Consider the following 23666-nt stretch of genomic DNA (forward strand, 5'->3'; position numbering starts at 1 on the left):
CGTAAGGGATGACAAATTCAAAAGCATGTCCATTGAGAGCTAAAACTTGTTCATACTGGTGTAAGTGTAAGGATCAGTTATTGATTACTTAACCATCCACCCAACCATGACATTGACAAATGACGTATATGAATTCTCTACCACGGCTGCACAACCGTTAGATTTAGATGTAAGTTGAATTGACACTCTGGCGAGTTGCACAATATTGCGGATAATTTCTTAGTTTAGTGTTACAACATGCCTCTGGTTATTAGTTTTTAGGCATCCACAACAATACAATAGTATAAGTTAGTGCAATTGGATGTTGCACTTAGATCCAAATAGTGACCAATCTATAAACATGGACGGCTAATGAATGATTGAATGAAGGAAAGGCTAATAATGTTGTGTAGTGAAGCAAGAATTATAATATTGGAACTACGTCACCAAGCACTCATGGTACCAAAGTGAGTGTTTGTTGTTATAAATATGCAACTTTGTGCCTTTCATCTCTTCAACTTCCACTTGTTAGTGCTCTTTGTTAGTTCCCTATCAACCCCTTTTTTTGCTACCAAACTCTTGCCTTTAAATCTTCAACTTTCTAGTTAAATCTTCACTACCTTCTTAGAGTTTGTTTGCCAAGGTAAATATTCTCTTGGTTTGGTTTTTATGAGTAACACTGTTGTGTAATCATAGTTAGTAATTAGTATTGTTAGTTTTTGCTGTAGGTGAGAATCGAACTCCTAACCTCCTTATCACTCCACTCTCTATCTCATCCACCTCAGCCACCAAGTCATCCTTATAACTCTCGTGTTTTTTCCTCTTAACTATGGAACTTGTTTGTGTTGGTTAGTCTATCTTGTTTTTTGTGTTATTTTATCTCTTACTATACTTTGTTTACCATATTTTTCTGGTTTTTCCATTAGTGAGAAAAATTTCATATGCAAATGTTAGGAGTTAGGAAATTAGTAGTTATATTAGTTTGGAGGGATCAAACTCTGGACCTCTGGCTAAGAACTCATTCAGTGTCACTTAGCTCACCAACCAAGCTACCTACTCGGGACAATGTTTGTAGCATATAATACATTAATGTTGTGGAAATGGTATTTTGCTATTCAAATTGCATAGTATGCAAAAAGTTTGCTAGCTTTGAGATTTAAATTGTGGCCACAATGTTTGATATTGCCAAAAATTATGGTCAAAAGCAACTTATTATGCAACTTTTTACGGTTTCAGAAAACTTATGTCAGTAGATAAGATCAAATAAGTCAATCTAAATATGCTCACATAAAGAGCTCAGCTTTTGACTTAACAAATTTGTTGAATATTTTGTGATTGAATATGCAGTTGAGCTAATGTCAGTGGCAGCTAGTCCAGCACTCCCTTTAGGGGATCACTTGTGTGAAAATGGATTTGAATGTGTTGAAATTCTCCCTTCCACCAATGATGCACATGGAGGAGTCATTGTTGACTTGAAGGATCCTATGGACCCTGAAATTTTTGCTAGTTTGCTTAAATCTTCACTTTTACAATGGAAGAAACAGGTGACCTTTATGATCTAAATTCTAGCTCTAAAATGGTACTGATCATTGCTTATAACTGCGTCAAATACACGGATTTAACTCATCTAAAGTGACCAATTAAGTCATTTCATCCGTCGACGAATAAATCAACCTTAGCTTATTGGTTTTTCCATTATAACTGCATCATATTATAGTGCTCCTACTAACTTTAGTTTTCATTGCAGCGAAAAGATGGTGTATGGATCAAGTTACCTATTGAACTTGTTAATCTTGTTGAAATTGCAGTTAAGGTAATCTTTCCATATTCTATTTCACAGTTTTGTTAGTATAAGCACTTGTACAAGTATTTGGAAAACTTATAAAAGTAACTTATGAATCTATGTTCAAAAGTTGTTTCCTGCTTATTTTCGTAAGTTTTTGTATGATAAGCAAAAAACTTATGCGCATAAACTTTTGTATGATAAGCAAAGAACTTATTGAAGAAGTGCATAATTAAATCGTTTAGCGAAACACTTCCTGAAAAGGAAATACTTCAATTAAATTTTTCGCGTGTGTGTTTTTGCCGAGCAGGAGGGTTTCTGGTACCACCATGCTGAGCCAAACTATGTAATGTTAGTTTACTGGATTCCTAAAACAGGCTGCACAATCCCTCCAAATGCTTCTCATCGCGTACGCATTGCCGCCATTGTCTTGAATGATAAGAAAGAGGTATAAAATTAGATTCACTAGTTGTTCATAGAGCTTCTCAATCTCTTTTTTCCATTTTCTTTTAGTACTTTGTTCATTTTTGTTTGGTGAGCTTGTAGATGCTAGTTGTAAAGGAAAAAAGAGGTAAATTTCATGGAATTGGAGTTTGGAAGCCACCTACTGGAGTAGTTGATGCAGTATGTCCATTTTCAAAGACTTATATTACATCTCATCTTTGAAATATCTTTACATATTTTAAGTTCGTACAAATATAGCGTATTCTGATTTTGGTCTATGTAAGTTTGTTTTCGGATTTTGGATTTCGTCTCTGCAAAGTTAGAAATGAAAAATTGCCATATCACCGATGGCAACTGAAATTTTGTTAGCCACGACAGCGTTTTTGTAGAGGTTGACATCACACCATGAACAAAATTAACGGTTTCTAAATAGAAAACTTACAATGACCTAAAAAAACACTATAATTACAGAGACGAAAAGTATATTTAAACTTACAACTACTACTACTACTAATCATAATAATAATTATAAGTTGGTTTGATAATTATTTTTAAAAATAATTACAATTTGGTAGGAACTTGGTTTTTGCACCTGCAGGGTGAGGAGATTTTTGAAGCAGCTATTAGAGAAGTAAAAGAAGAGACAGGAGTAAGTATTCTTAGTATTAGTACAATGTTGTATCTCAATCCATGTGATGTTTATATTAACTGTAACTTCTTTTATTTTGGTTTGTTTATTTAAAATCAGATTGATACAGAATTTTTGGAGGTACTTGGATTCAGGTATTAATATTTTAATATCAAACCTTAAAGGACCTTTTTGTAAAGTTTTAGTCTATTTGTTTTCTTCATGTGGTTAACATTGGAAACTGAATTAAAAATTATCTTCTTACTTTCTCATTTTTTCATTAGTATTGTAAAATATGTTAGATGAATTAAAAATTAGGCCACAGAAGTGCTGAGGCTCCTAGCAGCATATGAAATCATTTGATTGGGACTTGTCAAATTGTGGCATTATATTAGTGATATGTGTTTATTTAATATTCAAAGATTGATGGGGATATCATAATATCATTTTGAGATTTTAATTGGTTTGTTTCTTAGGTGATGGATGTGTATTTGATGAACTTGGCCCCATATAGAGATATAATGGTCTAGTAACTTACTATACTTAGCAAAAATAAAGGCATGTTGAAAATTCTATACTTGCTTTATCTAATTTAAAATAAAATTAGGGAGTCCCACTTATAAACATTCTATATATCATATCTTATCTAATATACAACTCTTAACACCTCGATCCCTAGGACTGGACATCTAGATTATGATCCTAGCTAGTAGTCCAATAGCGAAAACTGATAATAGATGGTCCAATGGATCTTGGATAGTCTTTGATACAATCTTTGAATTTTGAGTTGAGTCTAACTTAATCTTATAAAACCGGTTTGTAAGGTGAAAATTGTCTCTACTTGTAAACTCATGTTCATGTTTTATCTCTTTCAACGTGGAACTCTTAACACAATTTCTCACGCTCACTAAGATTTGACATCAGAAGCAGAACCCATGAGTGAAAACATGATAGACTAATATCATCTAATAATCTTGGGTAACTTATATTGTCAGACAATATGTCATCTCATATAGGACTCTTAACAAAGAAGGAAATATATTATCATTAATTAAAGTGACACTAATAATTATTTTATGACTATTTCATATGAAATTTAAACCCTGACTCTTAAAATTACAAGATCAAACTCTTACCGTTGAGTTGACAACTCTCGAGACACTTGCTTTTTATAATCATTTGTTTTGTTTGCCAAAAAAATTTATTTGTTTGGAATCTAGTAACATTTTAATAAACTTAAGTTCTTTAGAGTACTTGAGAATTAAACATATCTTGGCCTGGATTTTTTCTTATTCTTTCTTCTCTTTATCATTTTTCATTTGACATTTAATTTCATGTTTCTCATTTTCAGACAGGAACACAATATATTCTTTGGAAAATCAGACCTAACTTTTCTTTGCATGTTGCATCCTCTTTCTTTTGACATCAAAAGGCAAGAACTTGAAATTGAGGCAGCTCAGGTACTTCCTTTTGCCAATGTCTGATCATGTTTTTTTTTTGTTTTCTTCTTCCTATCTCTAGGATCACTTTTGTCCAAAACAATAACCTAACAATAACTTATCATGACATGAATAATGTCCAAAGTATATGAGTGGTTGACATATTTCTTAGAAATTTACTTTATATGACAATGAGCCTCAATGAAAAAAATGTTTAGAGTGTCTAAGGTGCATCGAATCGAAGAAAAACAAAATTATTAGAACATCCTTAAAGTGAGAATTGGATTGATGTAGTAACTGCTTCACGCAGTTATTGTTGTCAGCCATCTGATTTAGATTAAAGGCTAAGATCGTTTAACTGTTTTGTAACTGATGTGTAATCTGATCCGTCCGATCTGAAATCCACGGCCGTGGTTGAATACAACGTAAAACTGTGTCTGTGTGTATCTACTACAGCAGCATATCCAGGTCCGTTAAAGTGTCTGTGTTGACACTTGTTCAAGACGTGTATAAATGTCGATGTTTGAGACGTATCTAATATACCAACAGAACAAAGATAAATGGTAAATGCAATACAAAAATTCTTAACTTAGACACAAAACTTGCTTATAAGAAAATTAGACTTGTGAACAATCACTTCACAAACAAATCATGTTCATCTGCATATCACTTAATTTATGCACTATTGTCACATAATCCATAACTTTTGCATTATGACTCTATTTTTTTCTTCTTAAATCTTTGTTATCATAATTTGTTTTGGTGTGCTTTGTCTTTTTCTCATGAAGTGGATGCCATTCGAAGAATATGCAGCACAGCCATTTAATCAGAAGCATGAGTCCTTCAAGTACACAATTGAATTATGCATAGCAAAGATGGAAAGAGTCTATACTGGACTATGTCCTAGGCCTGTCTCATCATTTTTCTCTAAGGATTTGAGTTATGTATACTTGAATACCAAAGACTTAGACAAATCTTCTTGAGTTAGTCTTTCATTATAGTATAGTTGATTTTGATTGAAATTTCAGTGAAATGACCACATATCATGATTCCTATATGTTATTTGGATTTTGAACAAGAATTGTTAATCTTGTTACTGAAATTCAGCATGTTTAACTTTTATGTTGTATGATTCTTAGAAAATTATCGAGTTTAATATAATTAATCATTAACCACACACGAACATCCAAGTGTTAATTCTATTCTTGGTATTGAATCATAATACACAATTTCAATACTGGTAAAAGCTTCAAAGAATGAAAAGTAATCAAGGTAGGGAGGACCGCGGTTCGATCCCCTGCAACTGCGATCGGGAGGGGGCTGAAACCACTTGATCCCATAACTGACCCCGAACCAGATTCAACCGATGGTGAAAGCAAAAAAAATGTAATCAAGGTAAATGGCTTAAGCGACCATTAAACAAATTTCATAGCTTATAACAATCACTGATGGCTTATAACTTATACTTGAGGATACCATTCAAACTATAACTAATAATTTCATAGCTAATAAGTTTTTTTCCTTTAAATCCTAACTTCAGAGTCTACAATTTTAATCAAGACCAAAATCAATTTCAAATCTTCATAATCTTTTTACTCTTCCAAAAAGTGAATTCAAACAAATTTCATACAATTTTTCACATAAAATTCTACCGATGGATCTTCTAAATGGAAAAATGGAAAATATAATCCTATACGACAAGAGCACACATGAAAGATGTACTATATGACATATGTTTCTGTGCAAACATGAAAATGGTCCATCATTTCATATGCACCTACAAACACAAGCATGTGAGGTGAAAATCTTAACCCTTTATAGTGAATCCTTAGATAAGTAGGGTAGTTACTACTTCCGGATGTTTTGTCTCTCGACTCCTCGTGTTTCTTTTATACCTTTGAATTTTCAATTTTATCCTTGAAAAAACTTCGATTTGAAAAAAGCGAAGTTTTTTTTTGTCTTAAAAACAAATTTCAGTTTCTAAAAACCAAAATTTACTCTGATTTTGCACTATAAAAAATTTGGTTTCTACTAGCCGAATTTTTCTACAAGAACAAAATTGGAATATTGGGGATATAAAAGAATCACGGGGTCGGGAGAGAAAGCATCCTACTTCTAGGACAAGGGAGAAGCCACCAAATGTTTTTATTGTAAATACACAGACTGGGCCACTGGAAATTTCACTTTCCCTTTGATTGAAACTTATTCTCTAATAATGGAAATGTAATTTCCTACATTTCAGATAGATTTTTTTTCTTATAAATTGAAATGTATAATTACATAAGGTACACTAATTTGTAGAAAGTCTAATCACTTAACTCATTAATTAATTAGTTAATACATATAAGTTATTTATAGACAGAATAATTTTTAAACTGGAATGCAAGACTATGGAAATAGTATCCTGATAACTCCGTTATTTCACATTAAAAGTGACTTAATTCAAGGGGCTTTGAAGGATAATTTGATGGTTTTAGGCTCTGGAATAAGAGTTCAGATATGCTCCATTAGTTTCCATTACCTTGTTTAGATCGTGACACGTGGATAAAAATTTATCAATGGTCCAGATTTAAAATGTTCTCTCTTCTTGATAGTGTGTAAACTTCTTCATCTTCTTCCTTGTTGCTACAACACTGCTCGACATCTTCTCACAACTGGCCGCCGTCAAATCTCTCTCCGTACCAACGCCTTCGCCCCACCGGTTTAGATTAGATTGGAAAATCATATTCTTCTTATTCCTTTCACAACAACCCCGTCTTACTTCTCTCTCTCAATTTTCCTCTTATCCGTCACAACAAAACACCTCTCAATCTCTACGCCGCATCTCCATCTCTCTATCAGAGTGTCTCTCACTAACGGTCGCCGACAAGACATCTTCCTCGCCGCTACCGCCGCGGTGTCTCACCGCCACTTCCCCCTTTTCAATTGTGTTCCGGACCATTACAACATAAAATTCATAGTATAATAATAACAATAATACCTTGAAAAGCAATAACAATAAGTGAGAAATGCATGGATTAAGGAGGAGGTTTGATTGCAAAATTTTCATATTTTCTGTTTTTCTTGCAATCATGAGAAGGACTTTTTGGTAGGAGGGAGTAGTTAACATCGTAGAATCAGGAAGACAGCAACCCACATAGCCACAACAGGTCCCAAATGGATTGATTCAAAATTATTTCGAAAAGAATTCGAAACTATGAACCAAAATAAAAGCAGTAGGAAAACAACCCAGTTTCCCCCAAATTAGATGGAAGAATTGGAAATTAAGAAAACATTGAAAGAAAAGACAGTACTTGATAATGATCAAGAAAAGACAAGAAAGAATACAACTATTGTCCTTGTCGATAACATCAGAAGAATAGAATACACCACTTTCATTTGTCAATATTTTTTTTTCAAATTTACAACATTAAACAAAATCTTGGGATGTAAGCATGGTTGAGTTGTTACAAACATTGTATGTAATATGCAGAATGATAGTTTGAACTCTAGTGCAACTCATTCGTCGATAAAAATATTGCATGTAATTTACGGGATGAAATTTCAACCTATGATATACAGTATCCACTATTGAAAATAAAGTCATCACTAAGAATAAAAAGGATAAAATTATAAGATAATTTAATTTTGATAAAGATTAACCTAACCATAAGATAGTTAAAGGATAGTAAGTAGTAAACAAATGTTTACATTAACATTCACAACCAAGTAAAAATTACTGTTCCTTTACCACCAAAATAATGAAATAAAAATTCACACCTGCTCTGTTACGACTCAAACGGAAAAATAGGGACAGCATTTGAAATTCCCTTCATTTCCTTACTAAACAAAATAAAAAACTAAAAAAAAAAAATTATTTAATTTAAATAAATTAAAAACAACACAATGTAAGTTTTGTGTGTTACAGCTCAGAGCAATAAAAATCCCAAAACCAAACTCAAAACCATAAAAAAGATACCGTTAAACCTAACGGCGGCGCCGTTTTTATCATCGGCATTATCATCAGCTGAATCATCCGGCGAATCAGCCGGCGAGTCAGAATCATCGTCCGCCGGCGCATCCTTCTTCTTTCCCTTTTTCTTAGGCGGCTGAGGACCATCAGCAGCAGCAGGCTCCGGCGCCGGTGCCGGAGAAGGACTCTGAGCTTTACCTTTAAACAACTCCTCTGGAAGAAGAACCTTAGAAATAGTAAAGATCGCATCGGGAACTTCATCAAAGATCGTGTCCATTATCTTAGCAGTTACAGCTTTCGTCTTCAGTGTGATCTCATCACCGTCGTTTTGAACATCGAAATCGTAACCGCCACGATCTGTAGCAAGAGTGTTCATAGGTCCATTACTCGATTTCAGCATATCTTTTGATTGATAAACCGGAATACCGTGAAATTCGAGAAGCGCGATTTTTGCGACGGTTGTTAGGTTTTTGAATTTTGGTAAGAAAGCATTGAAAGCTTTATCGGCGGGACAAAAAACGGTTAATCCACCGTTGAGATTGCCGTTAAAAGTGTCGAACGCGTCAGGATTAGCGGCAAGTGTTTCGGCGAAGGATTTGCAACCCTGTTTGGACATTATATCGGTGATGTTATGTTCGGTTGGCGGTGGTGTAGGAGCTTCAGCGGAGGCGGAAGGAAGAATTTGACTGATTTGTAGAACGGAAATGTTGGAAGGAATTTCTTGAATTGATTTGACGTAAGTAGCAGGTAGGGTTCCATCGTTGTCTTGAGCACCGAATCCGACTTTTCCGCCGCGAAGAACGGTAATGTTGACGTGTCCTGCTATTCCAGTAGCGGCGCCGGTGGTTTGGTACATTGTGGCTACGTCAGTGGTTCCTTTTGTGATTTGGTGAAGCTTTTTGGTGTCGTAGTAGTCGAGGAGGACGTGGAGGGAGAGGATGTTTTTGACGGTGGAGATCGAAAGGTTTTTGGATGTTAAGTCGTGCATGGCGTCGTTGTCGACGGCTAAGACGGTGATTGTTTGTTTGCCGTTGATTGCTGGTGCGAGGTGTGTTAGGGTTAGGTAGTGGTTGAAGGTGGAGAATTCAGGGTCTTTGGAGAGAATGGCTGTGATGTTGTGTGCGTTGGAGGTTGTGAAAATGGTTGAGATGAAGAGTAGCGCCGCCGTGAACGCCGCCATAGGTGACGGTCGGAGAAAGTTCTGCATTGTGGAAGAAGAATGAGATGAGATCTGTAGAAGAAGTGGAGAGTGGAGAAAGTGAGTGAGTGAGACAACAGAACAGAGAGATACTGATAAGAGTGTTATATACAATGGGGTTTGGGGTTTAAGATTATTACAGATTTTGCCATTCATGATAGACACGTTTTTTACTTCTTTTTTGGCGATATTAGAGTAGTTAATTAGTTTCTTTTTGGGAAATAAAGTTAATTGTTTTTTGAAATAGGAAATAAAGTTAATGGTCATGCTAAAAGTGCTCCTGTGGCACTAGTTAAGCATACTAAAAAAGGAAACAAATGATAAAGTTAATGATGAGAGAGAATAACTTTTAACATCATTAAAACATTAAATGCATAATTTGCGAGATAAAACTTCTATATCTGTATCCTTAACTAATGCTCCGGGGGCACTGTTTAGCATTTTCCAAAATTAATTACTTAATCTTACTAATGTGTAATTTTTCAGATGTTTTTTTTACAAGAGTATGGTCATATTTGAGTTGTCTATGGATATATTAAGAAAATAATTAATTGTTTCAAAACAAAAAAAGGAAAATAATTAATTGTTTTAATAATTAATACTGTAGTGTAGTTGTATGTATCAGTTTAAATACTTTATTTTTTTACAAAAACATAAGAATTAAAAAAAATTGTATTAAATTTTTTAATAATGTTTTTTTTCTTTTCAAAATTATCCTTAAATAGTTAAATTATTAAGAGATAAATGATGATATTTTCCTTCTCTTCATTTAATTAGCAATATTTTTTTGAAAATTTAATTATGGGTCTGTTTGGAATAGGTTATTTTTGAGCTTATGCAAAGCAGCTTATGCTAATAAATAAATTTTTATGTATTATTATAAGTTTGTCAAAGTAGTTTATAAGAAAAATAGCTTATAAAAATACAGTATTTGTTAGCGAAAATTTATAAATTAACATAAAAACTAGTAATTTATTTATATAAGTTATTTTACATAAGTTTAAAAATAAGTTATTTCAAACTATTCTGAAGTTTAAAAATGGTTTTATAAAATGAGAAAACTAAATTTTACAAAAAAAATTGATTAATCAGTGTTGGCAGTGGCACTAGTGTCGATAGCACTTTTGGAAGTTGGAATAAAAATATGGAAAAGAATCAGGAAGACCAAAAGATGAGAAGTTCGTTGAATAAAAGAGGAAACAGTTGGGAGCATAACAAGTGACTTGAGGAGCATCTCTTTCTTGTTCCCTAGGAGAAAGAATAAAATTAAACTAACTAATAGATTTTTTTTAAGCGGGTATCTATTCCGCGCAACTGCAGAGACTAATCCCTCGAGTTTTGTAAGACCTAAATGGATGACAAGTTCTTCCTAAGAGTTTTAACATTGTTGTATGTCCAAGCCAGAGATCAAATATAGGACCTTGGTTAAACTAAAGAGACATGCGACATCTCATCTAAGTCTAAATGCTCTTGGATAAACTAACTAATAGATTGAGATGAAATGGTTAATGAATTTCACCAAAAAAAAATTAAATTATTTGGAAGAATTTAAATTTGATTTTGGGTAAAAACATTTCTTAACTAACTAGACTTTAATTGTCTTGCGGTTAAACTCTAAATAATTAGAATCTCCTTCCTCTAAGAACGGAAGGGTTAACCAAAAAAATTAAACTGTAATTGATTCATTAGTTAAGCTTTTTTTAGTAGATAATCTCCTTTTCACTAACAGCTGGAGCTGGTTACAGTTTATGGACGGTGATAAAGAATAAAGAAGGTAAATGCTGGAATGATGCTAACTGCTGGCAATGACACTGGATGTTGAAAATTCGATAAATTAGGAAACTTTAATTTAAATGAACTCTACCTAATATACAGTAATTGTTAGTGTATTTATTTGTCATCTTTTTCTTTTTTTTAGCTTTCTTTGATCATGCACGAAATTTTCACTAAATAATTTTGGCTATTTTTTTTTTTTTTTTTATAACCCTTCCGTTTAAATAATTTTGTTGAAAAAAGAAATACTTATGAGTAAATATTGTAAGCATTACTCTTTTGATTTTGGATTGAATCAAATATCAATCTTATAAAAAAAAAAATCAAGTTTTCTGGGTGATCTTCGCTTAGGTTATCATTTTTTCTAGTTTTTTTTTTTTTTTGGGTACAATTTTTCTAGTGTTTTTAGTCCATGTAAAAAACTAACAATACTAATATATGCTAAGGTTTGAGACCTTAAATTAAATATGTTCCTTTTAAAAAATTTATTTAGGATTTAAGTTCTCTCGACATCACTTGTAATATTGAACCATAGAAAAAATTCTAATTTCAACCGGATTTCACGATATCACTTGTGAGATGGATTTCTTTTGAATTAGTCGTCTTTAGATATTTAAACTCGGATCACCGATAATGAATTAGTCTAAGTGATAAAAAATTTAGTCCCCTTAAAATATGTGATCAAGAGTTCGATTTCTGGCTCATGCGTATGAAAAAAATTCGATTATGAAAGAAGAATTCACCTTGTGTGCTCCATAAGTTCTCAAACGAAGATTAGTATTGCTGATCCTTCCTGATCAGAGAGGACGACCGCGCCGGCGTTGCTCACGTAAGCCCCTATTAAAGCGGAGGGGGTTTGTGTATCTGCAGGTACTCCGACGCTCAAGTAAGTTAAGTGTGGACTGGAGGTTTTCTGTGCTAAATGATACGTACCTTGCAAATGACAATGAGATGTGTATATATGGCCCCCAGTGCTGGGCCAAGGCCCTTGGTGGAATTAATGGTCATCAAGTGGCTGCCGGAAAACGGCTGGAAAGCCTTGATGAGCAGTTAATGCTCATCATTCCGGTGAACGGCTGTTACAACGCGTCGAGCGTTGTGACCGTTGGTGCTTGAGAGATTAGAATGGTGGGTTGTTCGCTACTTGGGCTTATGCTCGTTGATTCATGGATTTTCCTCTGCTATTGGGCTCAAGGCCCAGTCCAGAACAATTGTGGTGATAAAAAAATAAACTCGGATCTTAAAATAAATATGAGTTTAATTGATACGTACTGACGGTGTAAAATAGTTTTACATTATCGTCCAATAAATAACCATCATTTTGCCATGTCATGTTAAGAAAGTTGGGTGAAGTGAGATGATGTGGCAAAAAACATAGTTGGTATTGACTGACAGTGTAAAATTATTTTACACCGTTAGTACATATCAATTAAATCCAATAAATATTACTCCAAAAGTGTATCAACAAACGATTTACCACCGCATCCTTTCTCGTGGAGAATAGAAGGAGTTACACAAAAAGAGAAGTTAATACTTAATTGTACTACCAAACAAGCGTGGAATCGCATAATCACAAGCTGTAATGCATGCATGCCCCAAGACCATATATATCAATACCAACCGTAAAGTGAAAAGGTATGCTTTTCGTGTGGGTTTCAATTTGAAAAATTATTTGGCATTTAAGTCCAGTTTGACCCTATTTATTTTATATTTTTTTATTTAAAAGAAATAGTGCAGTATAAAATTGTATTTTACACTATTTTACCTTAAAAGAATTAGAGAAATAAAGTAAAGAAGTATAAAATAAGGAGAAGTTAGGTCAAATACAATTTTTTACTTATTTATTACTTTTAAGCAGAGTGAAAAATAAGTAGGGGCAAACGGGATCTTAAGATCTAATCATAAAGGTTTAACTTCAAAAAAAAATGGGGTGAAGTGGATAGCTAGACTGTTTTGAGTTAGTAACTACTAGGTTACTAACTAGTTAAGGGTGAAAAGAATTATATGTGACTAATTCTTAAATTATTAATTGAATTTTGTATAATATTATTTGCCATTTAAAAAATATAATTTTAGATTATTAATAATATATTCACATTTTTTAAGAATTTGCGGCAAACAAATGAAAACTTCTAAGAGTGATTGACATTTTTATTACAAAATAAGTTATAACAAAGAGGTTCATGTGATACTGGTCTGTTTGAATTCAACTTATTTTTGAGTTTATGAAAATAATTTAAGCAAATAAATAAACTTTTATGTTATACTTAATTTATAAGTTTTCACTAACAAAAATTGTGGCTTTATAAGTTATTTTTTCATACATCTTGAAAAACTTATAATAATACATAAAAACTTATTTATTTACATAAGTTATTTTGCATAAACGCAAAAATAAGTCAATTCAAACGGACTCTAAGGGCCCGATTGGTTCGAGGTAGATGGAGAGCAGGGGAGGGGGGTAATCTTGACAAAAAAAGATTTCTTTTTATTAAATCATTTTTTCAAAAAAAAAAAATGTTTTTTATTCTTAAACAAAAAATCTCAATTATCAGAGAGATTTGATTGGTTAAAAAAACGTTTTTTTTACAATGTTAAAAAAAGTTTTAAATTGGCAAAAGAAATATTTTAGATTCATCGAACATTTTAAATTGTGGGGGAACATTTTAAAAAAATTTGTTTTTAAATTTTGTTTCTTTTTTTCAAGAATAAAAAACATTTTTTTTTAAAAAAAAATGATTTAATAAAAAGAAATCTTGTTTTGTCAAGTTTACCTCCTCACCTCCCCTCCCTCTCCTCTCCATCTACCTCGAACCAATGAGGCCCTAAGTATAACTTTTGAACAAAACTTATGATTTTTAAGACAAAACACCGAATTGGATAAAATTGAAACAATTTTAAAAGTAGTATGACAAAAAAAAATTGATTTTAAAAAGAGATTACTATTTTGTATTTTTGTGAGTATATAACATTAAAGACATATAGTGCAATTAAGCCTACAAATTAAGGAGTTTATTTCAGAGTGTAGACCATAAAATGTAGGAGATGCATGCATGCATGTGACGTTGCTAGAACATGTATACCACCGACAATATTTTCTTCTCATTTTGGTTTATTCATTTTCCTTTATCGTTTGGTTGCAAAGCATGACTTAGATTGTGCTTTACATTACATTTACTTGGGATTTGTTGTTCTTTCTTCTTAACAATTCCAAAGTCTCGTGTTAAGATAGAAAGGAAATTTAATGTGGTTGATTAGTCTCTGGTTTTATTTTTATTTATCTAAAAAAATAAAAGGAGAAATTCAAAAAATGAAGAAGAATTAGTTGATTAAGTTAGGAATATCTTGTGTGTTAGAGAGATTGGGTTATTGACTATTGTCAAGGAGAATTCACCCAAAAAGAAGGGGGTGTGAGTATTAATATTATATAAATTTCACAAGTGAGATTCACTCCATGTATTATATTTTTTCTTAAGTTACACATAACCTACCAATAATTATAATATCATATCTTCACTTAAAAAAACAAAAATGTGATACATATATTAAGCAAACCTTTTAAAGAAGAAAATTAAAATATTGTTTAACACATGATGACAGAAGAATCAGAAGATCCCTAGTAGTAAGTGAATGAAACTGTGATGGAAGGAATATTCAGCATGAAATCGATAATTACAAAAAGGAACAAGCTTATAAAAAAAACAAAGAAATTACTCACATTGGTGAAAAAATGTCGATCGGATATAACTTATATGAAGAACGTCTAAGTTAAAGGTAAATAAGGTCAAAAGGCCACTAACAACAAGGTCAATAAGCCGACAACAATATTAATATTGTTGTCGTTGGTCTATTAACATTATTGTTGTGGCGTCGACATTCAGCTATCATGATAGTGACATACCGTTAAGGTATAATTTCACATTTTTGCCTATAATTATAAGTGAGATGTGCAAATTGTTTGATATTTAAGTTGAATCTCAATGGTTTGACAAAACATAAGATAACAAATCAAGCATACCAATAAGGACACAAATATAATTATTAAATTTTATTCTCAAACACTAATTTAAACATATACTAAAATAACATGTCAAATTAACACTCATGAACTAGATGGTGACATATGAACCATCAAATCACATTACATTATATGCTAATAATTTTAATAATTGTTGGGTTTTGTTAGAGAATTTTCCTTCATCTTTTCCACCATCTTCTCTTTGATAAGCCTTCTCATTATTTTACCCGAAGGTGATTTTGGTATAGCTTCAACAAAGTGAACCACTCTCACTTTCTTGTAATGAGCAGCATTAGAAGCAACATAGTTCATAATATCTTCTTCGGTCTCTTTTGCACCTTTGCTCAAAACAACACTTGCAGCTGGAATTTCCCCTGCCTCTTCATCTGGTAATCTGAATAATCATTGCACAAAACAACATAAGATTGCAACTTATAAGATTTAATTCATATAGACCGTTTGTATAAATATATCTGACACGGTCAATCATAATCGTCAGATCATTAAAAATATTTGACTTTAAAATTAAATATCTCTAAAGTCACATGATTGGTTGTAATTTGTCGACAGTAAATCCTTTTACACTAACAATGTATCAAAATTAAACTCAATCTTATATTACATTGATCGGTTACTTACGGTACAACAGCTGCATCTTCAACTGAAGAATGAGACAGCAAAATAGCCTCTAACTCTGCAGGAGCAACCTGTATTCATAAAAAAGTAAGACATAAATTAATTTTAGCATATACTTTTTCATATGATTCCTTAGGCTTATAGATACATGTTATTTTATGACCAAGTTCAAGCTCATAATCTATTTGGTAAATTAGTAATACATATTATGTGTAGGTGATGCATGAATGTTACATGATGTTCAAATTTGTTCATAAATAGGAACAAGAACTTACTTGAAAGCCTTTATATTTAATCAACTCCTTAATTCGATCAACAATAAAAACATTTTCTTCATCATCTATGAATCCAATATCACCAGTATGAAGCCATCCATTCTTGTCAATAGTCTGAGCAGTCTCATCCACCTGTTTATAGTAACCTAATAAAGACACAAATAACTTATATTACATATTTATATTTATGATATAACTATACATAATGTTACACATAGTTTTTTAATTTTGGGGGTCAAGTAGCCTAGTGGCTAGAATTTCACTTTTTAAAGTGAAATAGTGGGAGTACCAGAGTTCGGACCCCGGTCCCTGCATTTTACATGCAATGTCCCTACTCTCTACCAACTGAACTATGTTCACATGGACATGTTACACATAGTTTTATAAGGAATATTGTATCTACATTTTCCATTACCTTGCATTACACATTGGCTTCTTACACAAAGTTCCCCTGGTGTGTTCCTTGGGAGGGATCTACCTGTCTCAGGATCAATAAACTTGACTTCCAAATTTGGAAGGATAAAACCAACTGAATTTTTATGTGTACTTCCTAATCCTTTTTGTGCAAATGTAAGTGTGATGCAACTATGCTCAGTTAGTCCATATGCCTGCATAATAATAAACTTGCACTTGAGAAAAACATACTATAAGTACCTAAGTAGTAGATTTGGATTGCGTGCAGTCAACAATCTCACACATTTATACGGTCAACATATTGGTAGTCGTTGGATTGAGATTGGAAATGGTCCATATTTCAAGCTTGGTACTTTAGATTTTAAATAAAATAAAAAATTTCTTGCTTTTTGCACGGTTTGATCTCAATCCAGTGACTACTGATGTACTGACTACATGAATGCGTGAAATTGTGACTGCAGACAGCCAAAATTGGTGAAAAAGTATTTTTAAAATTTCCATCATTTCCTTTACAAATTGCAACTAATAGTAAAGAAAACAATGAAAATAGAAAATATTTATAGTGAACTAATATTATAGAAGGATGAAGTGAGAACCTCTTGGACAACAACACCAGGGAACTTATGTTGAAAGGAAGTAAGTATTTCAGGTGCAAGTGGTGCAGCAGCAGTCATAATAGCTTGAAGCTTAAGCTTACTAAGATCAAATTCATCAACTATAGGATTTTTAACCAAACCAAGAATAATAGGTGGAACAATAGGTGCAAATGTGACCTCGTGTGTAATCAAAGCTTTCAAAAATATTTTCAAATCATATCTTCCCATAACCACAACTTTCCCTTTGTTTCTAATAGTTGCACAACATATTCCAGTGATGCCATAAATGTGAAAAAATGGAATTAACCCTAATGTGGTAACTTGACCAATCATTTCTGGCACTACACTAAAGAGTGTAGAGCAAAGATTTGCGACGAGATTTCTGTGTGTAAGCATCACACCCTTTGACATTCCTGTTGTGCCGGAGGAGAATGGCATGGCACAAAGATCGTTTTGGTTAATTGGTTCTTTCATTAAATCGTCGCCTGCCTTGTCTGCTGCTTCAAGAAGTTTGTTCCAATTCATAGCATCTTCAACAAGTTCATCTCCTAGGACAATCACAGGTAGTCCTAGAGTTTTCACCTGTTCCATTTTCAATTCAACAAGTCTCAAAATCTAGTTCAACATGTTCAATTGTAATTAAAAGTAAAAATACTTTTAAATCAATGTGACAAATCAATGTTCAAATCCTAGTTAAAAGATGTGTCTATATTTTGTGTCAAATAGTACTCGTATAACAATTGGAGGAATCTATGAGAAACAAAAAAAAATGATATATTTGGTAGGGAGGACCACGGTTCGATGCCCCGCTACTGCGATCGGGAGGGGGCTGGAACCACTTGATGTCAGAACTGACCCTTGAACTAGATTAGACAGTCCAGTGGGCCAGATACTGGTGGTGAAAACAAACATTAAAAATAGATGTGATTTATGATGTAGAAGGAGTTACCTTTTCATGAGTTGAACTATTTGTGATAATTAATTTGGCATCAGCAGATTCAGCTTGTTTCTTAATTTCTGAAGTATGTGAAGCTGGATTTGCACCTGAAAATACACCACCAGAATCCATAATCCCTAAAGCAACAATAGCATATTCAACTACATTTGGAAGTACAACAATCACAACACTTCCTTTTCTCAAACCAAGAGATCTTAAAGCCTTTGAAAATCTATGTATATCCCTCGCTACCTCGCTATATGTAACCCCTTTTCCACTCTCCGCATCGACAAATGCAACCTTATCACCATAAAATTCAACATTTTGAAGCACAAATTCTGGCAATGTCACGTTGTCCGGAACCGGAACAGGCGAATATTGGCTATGGAAAATGTGTTCATGCTCATCTACAACATTTTCTATGTAGGTTCCCATGTTTAAGTGTTTTTTGTGGATAAGCAATTGATAAAAGGATGGAGTTGAATAGTGAAGTTGAGGATTTGAGATTATTATATAGACATTTTTAGTCATTAGTCATACTTTTTGTATGGTTTGAAGTTAGAAAAGTTGTAAGTAAAGTGAAATTGAAAATTTGACATGCATGTGGTTTTTGTTGGTGAGTATTTGTTGAATCATGAAATTGACAATGGCCAACTACAATATTTGGCTATTCTTATCCAACTAATGAATCAAATAGGTAAACGGTTTCTCTATTTTGGTGAATGTTCCTTCATTAACAAATAAATGTAGGTGACGCCTATTGCTTATGCAATGAAAGGTTTATTGTTTCAATTCTAACACCAGAATATAGTCATATAGAAGATATGTTTGTGTATCATAAAAGTGATAAGAGATTTGGACTTTTATGTTCATATTCAATCACTAATTTTTATTTTCCAATAGAGATTAATCGTTGCTAAATGACGGTAAAAGTTTATACTTTTAATATGGTAACAAATATGTGTGTGACATGTGTTGCACTTTGAATTTTTAGTAGATTTGTAGCCCGGTTTGGATTTATTTTTTTCAAAATTGGGATAAAGTTTGCAAAATCCATTCTATGCGTGTACTCCAAATTCAAATTAAAATCAACTAGTGTAAGAACTCGTGTCTTCTTTTTTTCTTTTTTATGGATAAGAACTCGTGTCTTGTATAAGAAATTTTGACTTAAAAATATTTGTACGAAAAGTGGAGGTCTGTGTTAGTAAGTTAGATGTTATCTTAATAGTTTTTACTTTTTAGAAGACAAATCTTAGACCTCCTGTTTAACACTCTTTTAGTGTCCCTTGGTTGTTATTTTTTTTAGTGAAGACACATTTTGATTTTTCACAAGAAATAAGAATTTTATGTTTTTTGTAGATGCTAACATAACAACACAATTACAAGATATAAAAAGTCATACACATATACATGATAAAAAGAAATTAAAACATTGAAGAGGATATAAGATGAATTATCCTCTCTCAACTGAATTTTTTTCATAAACAAAAGTTAATGATCAAAATCTTAAATTCTTTTCTCCTCCGATCTCACAAATTCTTTTGTGATTCTCACCTTTGCTTTGACGCCATCCGCTCTCACCATTTTCACTCTTTCTCCTCCATTCATATTATTCTTTCTCATTGTTCGTCTCCACTTCGCTTCTCTTAATGCGACGCCAAAAGGAAAAGGACCAAAGTAGATATGTTTTATTTTAATTGCAGTGACGCCTTTGGGGTGACGTCACGTGGACACGAGTCACATGAAATTCAAAGTAAATGAAGAAAATATTAACTTCTAGCTAAACTATAATCAAATGGAAATGAAATTTTGAGATACAACCAAGATGCTTAATTTTTTTTTATTTTGACAGGAAATGATTTTCATTGATAACTAGGAAATCCTTACAAAAAGAAGACATAATTTGGTCAGGAACATTGCCTTCCCAAGACTTACATCCACAAGAAAGTGCCAATAAGTCAAAAAAGAAAGTGCCAAACCAACAAGGCTATAAGCAACAAAACAACATTGCAATCTCATTTAACAAATCTAACACTAGCATTCTCTAGCCTTGCAAGAATTTCTAAACAATCCAAGGCTAAAATAGCAATAGCAGCAGGTTTTGTAATACCACTTCACCACTATTGTTGCCACAATTTCCTTTTGAAAGGAATCATCCCTTTTGAAAACACAAGCATATCTTTGATGCCACAATTTCCATAAGGTGATGCTGAATAATTGTTGAGCCAAAATATCTATTGCAAGCAACCAATGCAGTAACCAATCACAGAAATCAGTGTTATGGGCCAAGTGAGTAAATAAAATAGCACTCATCCCCTATGAAATTGAACCAAATACCTCCCTCCAAACATAAGATATATCATATATATCAGTCAAAGTCCTAAGTATTCCCAACCTTATAAGTTATGATATCCCTAATACATTGATTAAGGGTGGAAATTGATATAGTAAAAATGGCTTGTTTGATGTACCACTATTACAACATTTGCAAGTCAAAAAGACAAAAGATTGATTAAAGCCTTGAGAGTAAAAATTGTTTTATCAGAATGTATGTATTGTATTGTTTTGTTTATGTGTTCATGTTATTGAATAACTTACAAATGTTTTATGAATTATGACTTGTTACAACAAGGAAGATTTGAACAATGTTTTACCCCAGAATGTATTTGCCTTTGAATATATTTCATCCATGTCATAGCCAACCTATCGACCATTTGTAAAGCAATTTTACACATGTATCCGATAAAAATTTACGATTATGATAACATATTCGTCTACTTTTGTAAATTAATCTTAAATCAATAATATAGAAGTGAAAAATTCTTGGGTTTACAATAGAACCCTCTGCAGATTCAATTAAAAACAATAACTAACTAAATTAAAATGTTAAACTAATTAACAATAAATTATTTATCCATCAAGATAATAAAACAGATACTAATACTAATAGTTCAAAAGAATTGCCTAGACAAAAAAAAAAATCACATAAAATTGCAAAACGCCTTAGAAAGATAAGGCGACCCAAAAAGCAACAGCACCACACAAAATAACTGGAGCCCTGAGATTTGACATTGAACCCGAATCATCACCGATAGGACCCGGTGAAGTCTCCGGCGAAGAACTCGACGGTGCAGTTCCAACAGGCGGTGATTTGCTTGACGGAAGTGTCGCCGGTGAATCTGCCGGGGTAGCCGAACTTGAAGAGATTCCTGGAGAAGAAGCCTCTGGTGGAGAAGAAACAGACGGACCCTCGGTCACCGATGGAGCCGCAACAGGACTACTCACCGGAGACACCGCTGCCGTTGGTGGAGGAGTCGCCGGAGATTGAACCGGTGGTGAAGATGCATTATGGGATGGACTGATTGCCGGAGAAATTGAAGACGGCGGCTGAACGGTCGGAGACTTCGCCGGTGGGGCTGTTGCTGGCGGTTGTGTAGACCCAGATGGAGAAATCGACGGAGTTTGTGAAGGCGGAGATAAAGTTGGAGACTTTGCAGGGGGTGTTTTAGAAACTGCCGGAGACTGTGCCGGAGAAATAGAAACCGAAGATGGTGGTTTCGCCGGCGGCTGTGAAACCGATGACTTAGGGGAAGAAGCCGGAGCATTATCTGAACGAACCAAAATCAAAGTTGTGAAGAACATAGAAAGTACGAAGAGTGAAAAAAACTTATTCATTTTTGAAGTTATTTTGAGGATTTGGAAAGTACGAGGAAAAAATGAAACAATGTGTTTGTGAGTAACAACGTTGGAAATCTAAGTGGTCGTGTTTTGTTTTGTGGCAAAGTGTGTCTTTTGAGAAACGTTGAAACGTTGGTGTTGGGAATTTATAGCAGTTTGGGAGCGTTAGGGAAACTGAAATGTGACCGTTGCGATGGTTCACATGTTATGGCCAGTAAAGTAGCCGTTGATTGTTGTTTGGTGTCATTGGACCGATCTGACATGTTTTGTTTGGATTCTCCATTGGGAGATAAAAACAGATTATTAATTAAACTATAGTAGTACTAAGTTTGGATTAGATTTATGTTATTGAATTCAATACAGTATTTTATTGTTATTTTTCATTGATCTTTCGGGTTGGGGAAAGCATAATATTGTATGTTGGGGATTTTTATTTTTATTACATGAGGCCTAAATGGTATCTAATTTTTTTTATAAGTAAAAATTGAATTATAAAGAATATTAGTAGGGATGACAATGAGTATGGTACTATAGTACTTATTATCATATTATCATATCCGTAGTTTGAAAAAATACTCGTATTTATTCTCATATCTATGTGGATAACAACTTTTATACATGTATTCATACCCTATGAGTATCTTCTAAGTACCCACACACGTACCTTCTAAGTACCTTCTAAGATTCCTCTATTGATAGAGCTTGAGAAATATCTTCGATAACTGTTCTGTAGTGGTCGGGCTTGTGATGTCTTCCATGATCTCAACTTCCCCATGTTGAGGCCACGTCGCGAAACCATTCCCGCTTTGACTTAAATTTTGGTGGGAACACCTCTTTTGGCACGCTTTGTCCAATCTTCTCGAATTTGACTTTGACATATAACTCGAAGCTTGTGCTATATCGCTCGAAGCTTGCCTTTATTCGAATAACATAAATAGTTTGAAGCCCTGAGTAGCTTTCGAATATCTAGTACAAATTTTCGGATAACAATTATAATAATGATGAGAATTCTAAGTCCACCTTACTTATTGATGGTGGCTCTGCAAGTGCACAGAATCGCTATCAAGTAATAAAGTGATAAGTTATCGTTCTCCATAGGGATTGTGACAAAACTACCAGTTTCGATTAGGAATTTATGCAGTAAAAGTAAATTAAAGTAAAGGACTTTGCATTCGCTTTGTTTGTTTGAGAGGGTTTTCGAAAGTTAAAAATAAATAGCAATTAAAGTAAAGATTAGTTTGAAAGTAACGTTTTTGAGTTTAGATGAAAACAATGGTTAAGTGCTTTTCGAATTCATCCCCTATTCCGACTTGGTAACTGGCGTTATATCTGCTCACTACCGAAATATTATCTGGTGATTAATTTTTATTAAAATAAGTTTAGAGTTATCCTCCCCTTATTTATATTGCAATTTTGAATAGAGTTTAGTCACCGCTTGGTAGGTTTCACCCATGTTTTTATAATATCCTCACCTCTAATGGTTCAGCCCAAAAGGCGTCCTTACCCTTAGATAGTTCAATGTTTAACAAGTTGTCACATGTGTTTTGGCCTACCTTGTTTGATTAATCCTAAACATGCAGAATTTAACTAAGTGTAATTCTTAATCATAAACCTAATCGCAGATACTGAATTTCATGGTCTCATATAGGTTGGTTAAATTATCTCTTTGTTTCGGAGTCTTAAATGTGTCACAAGATCCACTTCGATCCTAAGTACTATCAAAATATGTGTGCATTCATATATGAAAGTGTATAAATAAATAAAGATAATAACAGACAATAAATGGATAACAATTGTAAATAGTCTTTTTCGAATCAAATTACATGTTTCAAGCAGTCCTAGGAGAGTTCATCTACTTGACCTAACCCTGAGGGATTTAGTTACTAAATACCATAACAAAACAATAAGGAAAAGAA

At 33.2% G+C, this 23666-nt stretch overlaps 4 protein-coding genes across 4 annotated transcripts; 1 reads left to right on the plus strand and 3 right to left on the minus strand.

Annotated features, from left to right (window-relative positions):
* Positions 1-511: 511 nt before the first annotated feature.
* On the plus strand, positions 512-5375 carry LOC123912907 (nudix hydrolase 10-like). Its single transcript, XM_045963499.1, has 10 exons — positions 512-622; positions 708-827; positions 1327-1523; positions 1727-1792; positions 2073-2210; positions 2309-2386; positions 2805-2855; positions 2955-2989; positions 4186-4294; positions 5062-5375. Exons 2-10 carry the CDS (start codon positions 809-811, stop codon positions 5254-5256), a joined length of 888 nt encoding a protein of 295 aa, XP_045819455.1. The 5' UTR covers positions 512-622; positions 708-808; the 3' UTR covers positions 5257-5375.
* Positions 5376-7927: 2552 nt separating this feature from the next.
* On the minus strand, positions 7928-9505 carry LOC123912908 (fasciclin-like arabinogalactan protein 1). Its single transcript, XM_045963500.1, has one exon. The coding sequence runs from the start codon at positions 9430-9432 to the stop codon at positions 8182-8184; it is 1251 nt and encodes a 416-aa protein (XP_045819456.1). The 5' UTR covers positions 9433-9505; the 3' UTR covers positions 7928-8181.
* A 5721-nt stretch (positions 9506-15226) lies between these two features.
* LOC123912909 (4-coumarate--CoA ligase-like 1) lies at positions 15227-18547 on the minus strand. Its single transcript, XM_045963501.1, has 6 exons — positions 18085-18547; positions 17136-17717; positions 16541-16733; positions 16126-16271; positions 15854-15921; positions 15227-15608 (listed from the first exon to the last, which is right to left on the minus strand). The coding sequence occupies exons 1-6, from the start codon at positions 18505-18507 to the stop codon at positions 15359-15361; spliced, it is 1662 nt and encodes a 553-aa protein (XP_045819457.1). The 5' UTR covers positions 18508-18547; the 3' UTR covers positions 15227-15358.
* A 2528-nt stretch (positions 18548-21075) lies between these two features.
* Positions 21076-22549, minus strand: LOC123915161 (classical arabinogalactan protein 9-like). Its single transcript, XM_045966307.1, has 2 exons — positions 22426-22549; positions 21076-21680 (listed from the first exon to the last, which is right to left on the minus strand). Exons 1-2 carry the CDS (start codon positions 22547-22549, stop codon positions 21076-21078), a joined length of 729 nt encoding a protein of 242 aa, XP_045822263.1.
* Between the last annotated feature and the right edge of the window lie 1117 nt (positions 22550-23666).

The sequence above is a fragment of the Trifolium pratense genome, linkage group LG3 (assembly GCF_020283565.1).
Source record: "Trifolium pratense cultivar HEN17-A07 linkage group LG3, ARS_RC_1.1, whole genome shotgun sequence".
In the NCBI taxonomy this organism is placed as follows: domain Eukaryota; kingdom Viridiplantae; phylum Streptophyta; class Magnoliopsida; order Fabales; family Fabaceae; genus Trifolium; species Trifolium pratense.